Raw genomic sequence first — 11,993 nt, forward strand, 5'->3', positions numbered from 1 at the left:
CCAGTTAAACTAGAAATGGTCCTCTGGGAGTGAGTGAGTGTTGATGGTGTCAATGCTGGATAATAGGTCAAACCCATCAGCTTTCCCATGAGCCTTTGCTGTCCTCTGTAGCAACAGAGTGACTCACAGTGCCCACAGATGAGCTAAAGTAAGACGACAGATTTAGAAGAACCAAAAATAGAGAAAAAGCTGAAGTGGACTCAGAGTCCTGAGCTCAGAAGTCAGACCTGGTTCTACAAGTTTTCTGAGAGCTGAGAGAAACACACACATTTTACACTTTGATGTTTTTCACTTCTCTATCATCAGCACAGTGACCTCTGACCTTCTTCACATTGTTGCGGTTGAAAGTCTTTCTTAGTCTGTGTTCTTGTGCTGGACTTAGGTCAAAGTCACATTTAGGCCAAATTAACCTGAAGAGTTCTGTTGAAGAAAAGATGGCCACTGATTCGTTCTCGTGGATGTTGCTCTCTGTTCGCTAAAATTTTTTTGTAACTCTAAGTTTCTTCAAAAGTTGAACACAGAACACAAATGGATCCAATAAGAGATCTGACTGAATTCAGATGATTCTGGAAGTAGATTTGCACAGTGTGAGTGTGGATGCTCAGGATGCTTCCTGTGTCCATATATGGCAGTAGGCGTGTCCTCTCGTGTCTGTCAGTAGCTAAAATGGTTGGTTCGTCCCATCGTCCGTCTGTCGGCAGCAGCTGATCTTCAGGGTGAGTGGACTCATGTTTTTATCATCATGCTGATCAGCAGTGATTCATGGACACCTTCAAACATTTTTATCCAGTCTGAGTATAATTTTAATCAATCAATAATCATGTTTAATTAGCTAAAGTCTAAATACAACCAAGATGTTTGTTCAAAGAGGAGAACAGACCATTTGTCAGTCATTTTGTCTTTTAACCTGTTGGACGAAACAAGATGTTTGAAGACGTCTCTTTGGACTCTGAGACAAACATTAAAGACTTCTGATGTTTCATGGAGGAAACTTGTGGTCAATAATTGTTATTGTCCTCCTTAAAGGTGCCCTGCAGAGTTTTCTCTCATTGCTGTGAGCCTCGTCTGTCAAACCTGTGAAGAGCATTTCCTTCTTCTTAAAACATATTTCTGAAGCTGATTTTTAAGCGGATTTGAAGTTGAATGCTGCCTTTACTTGCCGGCAGTCTCTTCTTCTCTGTTTTTGTCGGCTCATTGCAGCATGTTGTGCGTTACCTCCATCTGTCGATCGGTGGGAGGAAGTGAAACCACGTGACACAAAATATATACAGATAGAAATCAGTCTTTTACAAAACGTCTACTATGACACGAAACTCCACAGGGAACCTTTAAGGCCGATCCGTCCATTTGTCCAATGAAATACTTTGTTGACGTACATTCGTGTGATGCTGCAGTGAAACATTGACAGATTCAGTTTCATGGTGAAAACGTGAAGGTCTGCTGGATCAGCCGCTGTTTGACATGTTCATTCATGATTGGACTGTTTCTCTCGTGTTACTCTGACAATTCACAACATTCGTTACCAACGTGTGTCATTGTGTAACGGAGATTCAGAAGAGGACGTTTAGCTTCTAGCGATTAACGACACCACGCTCCCCCTCTGACGCAGACAGATGTGTGTGTCGAGGTGTCTGCTGTGTGTCGGCGTCTCTCTGGTTCCCACGGCCGCCGTCTGCATGCTGTCCAACATCCTGCTGCTGCTTCCTGAACTGAAGATCCACTTCCTGTTGGAAGGTCATGTGACCAGAGAGGCCACATGGGCCACTGGCCTGTGGGGGTCCGGCTTCCTGGTATGTGTGTGTGTGTGTGTGTGTGTGTGTGTGTGTGTGTGTCTACACGTATGTAGTGCATGAGGTGTCATGTGCTGTGTGTGATACATGCGGTGATGAAAAACTTGCCAGAGTGTGTGTGTGTGTGTGTGTGTGTGTGTGTGTGTGTGAGTCATGCGTCCCTCACAGCGACACACTGTTGTGTATTTTGGTGTTTTTGTCATGTGTGCTGGTTTATTTTCTCCTCAGAGGTTTGACTCAGACTCAGAGCTTCACTTCTCACCAGGTTTAAAATGACTCCTGATGTAACATCTGTGGTTTTGGGATCGAATGATCTGCGATCATTGATGATCATAGATGATCATTGGCTTCACATTATTCCACTGATGCACAGGTGGAGGTAACGACACAGATAACAAATAAGCTGCAAAGAGCCACCAAAGACTGTTAAACATGAATGTAAACAATGCAGATTTCAGACGAGTTAAAAATGGACTTCACTAATGTTAAACGATGAATTTAAAGAGATCCTGGGTTATTAGAAACCTACACAGAGAGCTTCAAGTGTCTCAAACATTCAGAAGCTAATTTCCAACAGCAAAATGAAAAAATGGATGAAATGTTATTTAAACAAAAATACTCGTTATGTCAAAATTAAAGTCACAGTTTCGATGAATTTTCCTGTTGAGATGTCCCTTCTCACATAGTCCCTGTCCCTGCTCAGACTCAGGGTCACAGAAGAAGTATAAAAATGTCCATAAACATTTGTCAAACAATAAACCTTACCATATGAGGTCAGGGTCACATGACTGACGGCACCTGACGGCAGTTCTTTTTGATCATTTTGAGTAACTGCTAATTTGAAAAAATATTGAAACTAAACCATATCAGAAGTTTTGAGGAGAAATAAACATAAAATCATTTTCTCTTTGGCAGAACTTCTGACAAGTCACCTGCGACAAAGACACAACACACTGTTTGTATTCGTGGAGTAGAAGTACAAAGTGACATTAAATGGAAATACTCAAGGTACCTCAAAATTGTACTCACGTACAGATCTTGAGTACATGTACTTAGTTACGGTCTACCATTGACTAAAGGTAAAGACACATCTGTCCTGAAATGCTTGGCAGCAAAAAGTAAAACTTTAAGTCACTGTCCTGTTCAGGGTTTTTTTGTTTGTTTGTTTGTTGTTTTTTAAAATCTGTATTTTTGTGTATTATATGTGTTTAGAAGTAGCTGGACCTTATTGTCATTCAGATGTAAAAACAATGATTATATCAGAAACAAACTGAGGCTGAACAAAGTCTGCAAGGAAACTATCTTCCAAAACAATTTTCTATGCAGATGATATTCATGCAAACATCACACTGATGTTTGCGTTCATGTCTTCTGATTTCAGGTTCTGCTTCGAGCTCGAGCGTTTGTGCAGAGCAGCAGAACCAAAGGCTGCTGTGCTTTCAGAAGTGAGGTGAGATGACGGATGTTTTCTGATTGTTGTTGCACAGAAAACTTTAATATGTTACTGCTTCAAAAGTGTGATAGTTAAAGAATTTACTGATGATGATCAGAAATGTTAAAAGCTCCAGTGAGACTGAAAACGATGGCGGTGGTAAGTTAGGGTCGCTTTTAAGGAGCGATGCAACCTGCAGACCAGCGCCGCTGGAGAAGACAAGTTCTGGAAAACAGAAGGTCCTCCTCACCCTGAGCACAAGGACGCTAGTTTGTTGAGATTTTTATTCAGCTCAGGAGGGTGGTCACATTTTTTATTTCTATTCGGTCTCAGGGTGTCACATCAGATGTTACAGGTGTTTCTTCCCATAGTCAGGGGTTTTGCCAGGTGTTATAGGTGTTTCTCACATATCCAGATGTTATTGGTCAAATTTCTCTCTGGCAGATGTTGTGTCAAGGTGTGTACTCCTGCGTGTGTCTGTTGGCTGCTGGGATCTGCTGTCTGGTCAGCGCCACCGGTCTCTCTCAGGGTCCTCTTTGTCTACATAACACCACCTCTGGTCCAACATGGGGGGTCCCGCTACAACCCCTCCCTGACCAGTGAGTCTCACACACACAGAAATACATTCAGACATCCACAGAGACACACGAGTTAATACAGGTTTTGGCCTAAGTCTGACTCTGTTGACTTGTCTCTTGTCTCTGTCTCAGCCATGCAGGGTATCTGTATAACAGGACTCTGTGGTCCGGAGTGTGTCTGGAGCCCAGAGGTGTGGTTCAGTGGAATGTAGTTCTGTTCAGTGTGATGGGGGCTGCCAGTGGGCTGCAAACCCTCCTCTGTGGAGCCAACATCCTCAACTCACTGCTGGGACTGATCCTGGGACCGGGCTTCTGTCGCAACAAGGTCTGGGTGGTCTCATACTGCTTTTCAAATTTGAGTTATAGCTTTGGAAAGTGGGACAGGCTTTAGAAAGTGAGGAGATTTTGTCCTATTTCACTTCTTATCCCTCATCCAAATATCAGGATGAGGGATAAGACTTGTTTTCAGGCCTTGGATTAGACTTATAGATTCCCTGTGGACTTAAAGGTTCCCCGTATGACACATTAAAAAGCAAGCTGTGATTGTGTTCATTATTTGGTGAGATACTTGCACAGCTTATAGACTTCTTTTATTTGCGGGTGCCATTCGAGTGAATGGCTTCACATCACTACATGTTACAGCTGATGTTCTACATAGCGCCACCTGTGGTACCGGGGAATGCAGCAGACACATCCGGTAGGCCCCGCAGTTATTGCTCCCATCAGTGTCACAGCTGACTTATTTGGGGTTTGTTCTGAAAGGTTGACAGGGTCGAGGGTTGACAAGTCCGCCTGGAGTCCAGTTCAAGTTCTTTATTTGTCACGTGCACAGCAGTCACATTGAAGCAGTCGTCAGGGGGTGGATGGATCATGCTTTGGGCTTGGGTTGCAGCTGGTGCATGGGGAACATTTCACTGGAGAGAAAGGAATGAATTTAAAGAAATACCAGCAAATTCTGGAAGCAAACAATACAGTGTCTGTAAAAAAGCTGAGGATGGAAAGAGAATGCCTTCTACAACATGATAATGATCTTAAACACGCCTCAAAATCCACAATGGGTTGTCTCAAGGGGACCAAGCTGAAGGTTTTGTAATGGCCTTCACAATCTCTGACCTAAACATCATCGAAAATCTGTGGACAGACCTCAAAAAAGCAGAACATGCAGAACATGCAAGACCCAAGAATCTTTCAGAACTCGATGCCTTTTGCAGGACGAAAAGGGAGAAAATCCTCCAAACAAGAACTAAAAGACTCTTAACTCTTAAAGCCTTTCCAAGCTGTGATACCGGCCAAAGGGAGCGTCACAGTACTAAGTGTTGACCATGCAGGTGCCCAAACATTCGCTTCTGGCCGTTTTCCTTTTTTGTTATGTTGAAACTGTAAAAGATGGGAATACAAAATGAATGTTGGTATAATAGAAATGTATCAATAAGTGTCCAACTGAACTGTGTTCAAATCATAAGAAGGTGAACGTTCCTGTTTGCTTTGTGTCGGGCCATAAAAACATTTCTGAAAGCAGATCCAGATGTTTCCTGTCAGTCCACATGTCCAGATGACAGATGTCGTATTATGATGAGTTTAGAGTCCAGAAATCTTGTGATTGATTCATTGTGTGTGTGTGTGCGTGTGTGTGCGTGTGCGTGTGTGTGCGTGTGTGTGTGTGTGTGTGTGTGTGCGTGTGTGTGTGTGTGTGCGTGCGTGTGTGTGTGTGTGTGTGTGTGTGTGTGTGTGTGTGTGCGTGCGTGCGTGTGCGTGCGTGTGCGCGTGTGTGCGTGTGTGCGTGTGTGTTTCAGGTCAGTCCAGTTTCAGGACATCATGGATCCTGAATGAGGACGGCAGCAGTGACAGAAACTCCTCACGAAGTAAAGTTCTTAAAATGTTTATTTCGTTTCTGATCAGCCGTGTTTTCAGATCAAAGCTGTAAAAATAAGAAACAACACTGATGCACTTTAGATAAAATCATTTAAAACAAGTCAAAGTCACAGTTTGAAGCAGTGAACCACGCTGAAATATTAACTGTTATTATATTTTCAAAGTACTGTTGAAGTGAAACTGATACAACCAATCAGTTCATGAATAAACAGTAACATGTGAAATGTAATCAATATACTTCATTAACCTGGCACAAATATATATGTATATATATAGAGAGAGAGAGAGAAATTGATTGTTAAAAGATTAGTCCTTAGATGTGTGAAAATGAAAAAATACTTAAAGTACTTTTATTGTTTGTATTCAGCTTCTTTTTGTTATAACACTTTGTTTCATTTTTATGTCATCGTTTGTTTTTTAAGGTTAAAACTCTCAATTTATTTTAGCTATTTTTCTATAAATAAATATTCATTTAGACATTCTTATTGATGATATTGCTTCTGTAATTTACGATGCATTATTTAATTGATTGTTCTGCACAGGACCAGACCAGAAAAGTTTTAAAGGTGTATAAATCCACGTTGTCTTTGAGACATTGTCACAGCGTAACTCCAATCACACAAGTTACACTAAATATGGCATTTCCTCTGCATTTTATTTTGTTATAAGCAGGTTATTAAATTATCAGATTTCGTTACATTTAAGGAAATATTTAAAGGTTTAATAATTCTATGATTTTTTTTTACAATATTCTCAGTTATTATATTGTTTTTATTGGAATATTATGTGTGCAGTAAGGAAGTTGTTGTTTTGTTTTTCTGTAATGATTTCATGTTTATTATGTTATTTGCACATTTTGATTATGTGCAGTCATTACATCACTAGTTTCTATGATATGTGTATTACATCATCCTCACTTATTACAGTATTTGCCAATGTAATTGATCGATTTTTAGGATACTTTAATTGCATTATTCGCACTTGTTACATATGTACAGTTATTACGTATTATATTGTCAGTTTTGATTACATTTTGTGGCACGTTATGTGCACAGAGCGCCACCTCCACATGCCGTCATGTTCGCCACCTGAAATATTGTGTTTTCATCACCCCTGAACTCTGTCCTGTATCGTATCCTGACTGTACGCAAAGATGATGAAATGATGACAAGGCAAGAAGACAAGATACCTGCAGTACTCACCTGTCTGCATCCATCAGTGTGGGTGTCTCCTTCCCTCTTCACAGCCTTCAGGGAGGAAGAGGAGATGCAGGAAAACACAGATGTGCTTTTGATGGCCATTCATTACCTGTACCAGAGGAGCTCTGTCCACGTCCTCCAGCTCCTCCTGGGTGATCTCAACATGTTCACAGGCCACATGTGATAGGTCATACCTCAGAAGTCATACCTCTGTAGTCTCAGTCCCAGTTGGTCCCAGGCGGTCATACCCCGAATACCTTGAGAGGGAGGCTTCCAGGAGTTCCTCCAAGGTGTCTGAGCTCCACCAGCCTACAAAAGGAACTCATAATGGCATCATGAGTAAACCAACTGCTAAACCTGGTGCTTCTCTTTGATGGAACTGATTCCATCTGAAAAAAAGCTGGTTCCATTATTGTAACCCAAAACGCAGCTCCTCTGCTTTTAACAGCCCAGATCACATCAGCCCTGTTTTAGCCTCTCTTCACTGCTTATAGTAAGGCTTTGAAATGATCTTCATATTTGACTGGTCAGCACATTGTGGCTTAGCTAAGCAAAGTTATATCACTGAATTTCTGCTCCCTTGTGAGCCAGAGCCTCACATCTTCAGGCAGGGATCAGATCTTCCCAGTTCAGGATTTAAGTTGAACCTTATCTTTACAGTCAGAGCCCCTCAGACTGGACCTAAAAGCCTTTTGTTAACACTGATTTACTTCCAGCATGTCTGATCTGTTTTATTATTATCCTTATTGTTCCAATCTTTATTGTTGTTTTTTAATGCCTTTTATTTGGTATCATTTTATTTTGCCTCAATCCTAAAATGCTTTAATACTAAGAGTCATCTTCATCATCAGTCATCACAATAATAATGAAGTGAAATCATCCTTAAATGAAGGATGATGTCCAAAGGAAGACTTGTGTCAAATTCAATGATTTATTTAAAATCATGTACAAACAATACAAGACTGTCCAGGAGAGACGGGAGCTGTTGACTAAAGAGAGGATGCAGAAGACGAGACTGAACTGTTTTCATGTTCAGGACAGATGCTTCTACTAAAACCATCTGGGAACATAAATGTGGACGTGTCATTTTTCTATGAAAACTTTGAAGACACACTGACTGACCTCAGTAAGTACACAGGTACAGCAGTAGGATGTGGTCTCATACGAGCTGTATTCACACTGCAAACAGGCTTTGGTTCGACAGCTCTGTCAACACGTCAACTAACAATGTCTGGGTTCCAATACTCTGGAAATTTGGTGAAGTCTGGAGTAAAAACAAAACAAAACTTCACATTTGGTTTGAATATTTCTGCTGCCTGGTCAGTAATGTGACTTTTTTTATGACAATGTCCTGATGAAGAATTTCAGGAACTCAAGAAAGAAAAGTCCCTTTAGCTCGTTTGCATTTGTGTGAGATAAACCAACTGATAAGAGATTTAAGCACCACAGTCACGGAGTCTGTAGAAAACATCTGATGCTTTTCGTGTCTTTTGATTGGATAAACTCAGGACACTTTAGGTGGTTGCAGACACCAGGTGTGTTTGTTTTCCAGTCCACTGCCTCCAAGTCGTAGGTGGAGAGGAGCAGCTTTTGAGGTCAGGATCGGACACGGTAAGCGTGCCGTCTCAGTGCAGCACCTCACTTTCAGCCGACCCGGATCGGGTCGGGAACACGTGGAGCTGAGGGAGGTCGATGCCGTTGTTGTGCAGATCCTCCTGCTTCTGTACGCCGTGAAGTTTCAACACCAGGTCACTGATGAACATCTGCACAGAAGAGTAATTCAGCATTTTTAAATGTTAGCTACCCCGACAGGCGGGACTGGTCATTACATCAGAACAAAGGTTCGCTGACATTCTGGGGATTTCGTTCAGTCTTCCATTCTTTCTCTCTAGTTTGACAACAAACCCCAACCATCAAATTCTCATGAACACATTAAGTCAAACACAGAGCAGCTCACTGCACTTTTGATCAGACATAAAGAAGCAAATGGCACATCTGATGAGGACTATTTTCAGCAGTGGCTTAATCCACACCTGGTGCTCTAATGAAAGTTTGTGGCAGCAGGACATGAGAGTGAATCTAAATCTGCTTTCATTCACTCATTTAACATCAGTTGTGTTTCCTCTAAAATTTGCTTCATGTTCACTCTGAAAACATTTTTGAAAAGAAGTCATGGACGAAGCTGCCTCTGCGTGGTTCTCACCTCTGTGCTGTTGTTGCAGGAGTGAAAGATCTCCTGGAAGACAAAGAGACACGAGACACTGTGAGTCAAACAGAGAGACAGATTGGCAAACAGGCCGACGGTCGGACACTTACCTGCAGTCTCTGTGTTCTCTCCTCATCTGTCTTCAGGTCCAGCAGCTCATCAATGTTCACCTCCTCTGGCATCTCCTCCTCCTGAAAAACACCACAGACCGTTTCATCAGTTTCACTCGGAAAATAATGAACTCAGCAAAAACACAACTGCGTCACTTAAAGCTGATAAGAAAAGTTAACGTGAGAAATAAGATCACGTAAAGAAAAATCTGTCTCATGAATGGAGACAGACGGTTGTGGTCCTTTTGTTGTTCAGACCTGTGATTAAGAGATTTGTAGGTAGATGATGAAGACAAAATCCAAACACTGTTATCTTTTCACTCCGCTGTGAAACTCCTGTGATGTTCTGGTAAGAAAATACTTTATTGATCAGAGGGATCAAAATAAATAATATAAAGGATACAGAATTGCAAAAAACAGGTTTATGACGTAGAAATGGGAAAGAAACATCGACACAGAGCTACAGTTGCAGTCAAAATTATTCAACTCCCACTGCATATTAGGCTTATCGGCAAAATGTACAATTTTTCAGCTGTTTGCAATAAACAAAGTAGACAAGAACAGTAATAGTTAAATAAAGAAAAATAGTTTAATAAAACTAATATTACCATGTTTTTATCCAAATTCAACACAAAATGCTACTTTTAATCACTACTGCAGTCTTAAAATTATTCAACCCTCTGTCTCAAACACGCCTGATGCAACTAATCAAAATTACCCACCCCCTCTTTCAAGCACACTTAGTGCAACTAATCAAGGGAGATGGAACACATAAATACCTGGACTGGCTAGGAGTTTGTTGAGATTGACGTTTGATTGCATGTTAGAACTATGGCTAAGTCCAAAGAATTGTCCAAAAAGTTCAGAGAAGAGATCATTGCCTTGCACAAACAAGGCAAAGGATACAAAGGACAGCAAAAGCTCTGAATGTTCCTAGAGATACAGTTGGAAGCATAGTTCACAAGTTCAAAGTTAAAGGAACAGTGGCTACACTACCTGGACGTGGCAGAAAGAGGAATTGTTGGTTTCTTTGTAGATAAAGAGCTTGGTCTGTACCAGCTCTATATGGAAAGTGTCCTGAGACAACTTCTGTTGTGATTTGGCGCTATACAAATAAAACTGAATTGAATTGAATTGAATTGAATTGAATTGAATTGAATTGAATTGAATTGAAAGTATCAGTGGCTGCCACCAGATTCCTTAGAAAGCAAGTGGTCAAAAACCATCGAGTGACTGCAAAACACCTGCAGCAAGACTTGGTGGCAGCAGGCACTGGGGTTTCAGTTTGACCAGGAAGGCGCATTCTGAACACTGAAGGGCTCCATGCCCGGACTCCAAGACATACACCACTACTGACCCAAAAGCACAAGAAAAGTCGAAAGAAAAAGAATGAAGCGTATGCTGAAAAGAACACCCTGTCTACAGTGAAGCATGGTGGTCCGATGAGGCTGACGAGGCTCTGAAGGACTGCTTCGATACAACAGTGTGGGAAATATTCAGTGACTCTCGTGAGGCGGACATTGACAGTTTGATAGGCAGCATCATGGACGACATAAAGTTCTGTGTGGAGAACACTGTACCCCCCAGGACTGCACGGTGTCACTCAAACAACAAAACATGGAACTTGCAGTGCAATAAATCAATTCCTATGTGCAATATAGGAAACTATTCACTATCATTACTCCAGTCAGGAGTACTATCATTCAATGTGCAATACCAGTATAGTTTGCTCATATTTCATTACTCCTTGTTTATATTGTTTGGTTGATATTTAATATTTAATGTCCTTTTACTGATGCCCTCTATGTTTGCTATCCACTTTTGTTGCTGTAATACCTGAAATTTCCCCACTGAGGGACTAATAAAGGTATTATCTTATCTTATCTTATTAATCCTTACATTAAGGCTCGAAGAAGTAGAAGTTGACTATTGTCGGCCTCATCACAGATGGGGACAAGAGGTCATACAGAGGACTCATCCAGGATTTTGTGGACTGGTGCCAGCAGAACCACCTCCTGATTAATGCTAGAAAAACCGAGAAGCTGGTCGTTGACTTCGTCGTCGCCTGTACTCTCCCCCATCACCAGTGAACATCCAGGGAAGGAACATTGAGATGGTGACAGAATTGTGACTTGAATTGGGACACAGCCAATCTGAAACATGTGGCGGCATGGTGGAACAGCAGGTAGTGCGCGTGCCTCACAGCAAGAAGGTCGCCAGTTCGATCCCCGGCTCGGGCAGGGCCTTTCTGTGTCTGTTTGTTCGTTGGCATGTTGTTCCCGTGCATGCTGGCTTCTCTCCGGCTTCCTCCCACAGACCAAAAACATGCTCGTTAGGTTGATTGGTGACTCTAAATTGCCCCTAGGTGTGAGTGTGTGTGTGAATGGTTGTTTGTGTGTGTGTTTGTGCCTTGCGATTGGCTGGCGACCGGTCCAGGGTGGACCTCGCCTCTCGCCCGTTGACAGCTGGGATAGGCTCCAGCCCCCCCCCCCCCCCCCAACCCTGAAAGGGATAGTCAGTATAGAAAATGGATGGATGAAATGTGTGTGTTTGTCTGTGTGTGTGTATGTGTGTGTGTATCTGTTTGTTTGTGTGTGGGTGTGTATATGTGTATTTGTCTGGGTGTGTGCAAGTGTCTCTGTGTATGTGTGTGTTTGTCTGTGTGTGTGTGTGTATGTGTGTGTTTGTCAGTGTGTGTGTAAAGGCCATCAAAACCTGTCTTTAAACTTTAAATGCCAGAAACACACACACACACACACACACACACACACACACACAAACAAACCCACACACATACACACTTATG

The 11,993-nt window shown here is 41.9% G+C and overlaps 2 protein-coding genes across 4 annotated transcripts in view; one reads left to right on the top strand and one right to left on the bottom strand.

The window, feature by feature from the left end:
* The first annotated feature begins 696 nt into the window (after positions 1–696).
* LOC139336060 (transmembrane 4 L6 family member 5) lies at positions 697–5,626 on the top strand. The gene is made up of 6 exons (XM_070969927.1): positions 697–716; positions 1,610–1,790; positions 3,172–3,240; positions 3,667–3,821; positions 3,933–4,125; positions 5,594–5,626. Exons 2-6 carry the CDS (start codon positions 1,614–1,616, stop codon positions 5,624–5,626), a joined length of 627 nt encoding a protein of 208 aa, XP_070826028.1. The 5' UTR covers positions 697–716; positions 1,610–1,613.
* A 40-nt stretch (positions 5,627–5,666) lies between these two features.
* Positions 5,667–11,993, bottom strand: part of LOC139336062 (protein phosphatase 1 regulatory subunit 14A-like) — a 14,521-nt gene continuing 8,194 nt past the window's right edge. For 2 of the 3 annotated variants that reach the window (XM_070969931.1, XM_070969932.1), the window contains exons 3-5: positions 9,188–9,268; positions 9,075–9,107; positions 5,667–8,634 (exon numbers count right to left, since the gene is read on the bottom strand). In XM_070969931.1, the coding sequence (XP_070826032.1) occupies positions 8,497–8,634; positions 9,075–9,107; positions 9,188–9,268 (252 nt within the window). In that variant the 3' untranslated portion in view covers positions 5,667–8,496. The remainder of the gene's footprint in view (positions 8,635–9,074; positions 9,108–9,187; positions 9,269–11,993) is intronic. The other variant, XM_070969933.1, reaches the window with a different exon arrangement.

This window comes from Chaetodon trifascialis, chromosome 9 (genome assembly GCF_039877785.1).
Source record: "Chaetodon trifascialis isolate fChaTrf1 chromosome 9, fChaTrf1.hap1, whole genome shotgun sequence".
In the NCBI taxonomy this organism is placed as follows: Eukaryota; Metazoa; Chordata; class Actinopteri; order Chaetodontiformes; family Chaetodontidae; genus Chaetodon; species Chaetodon trifascialis.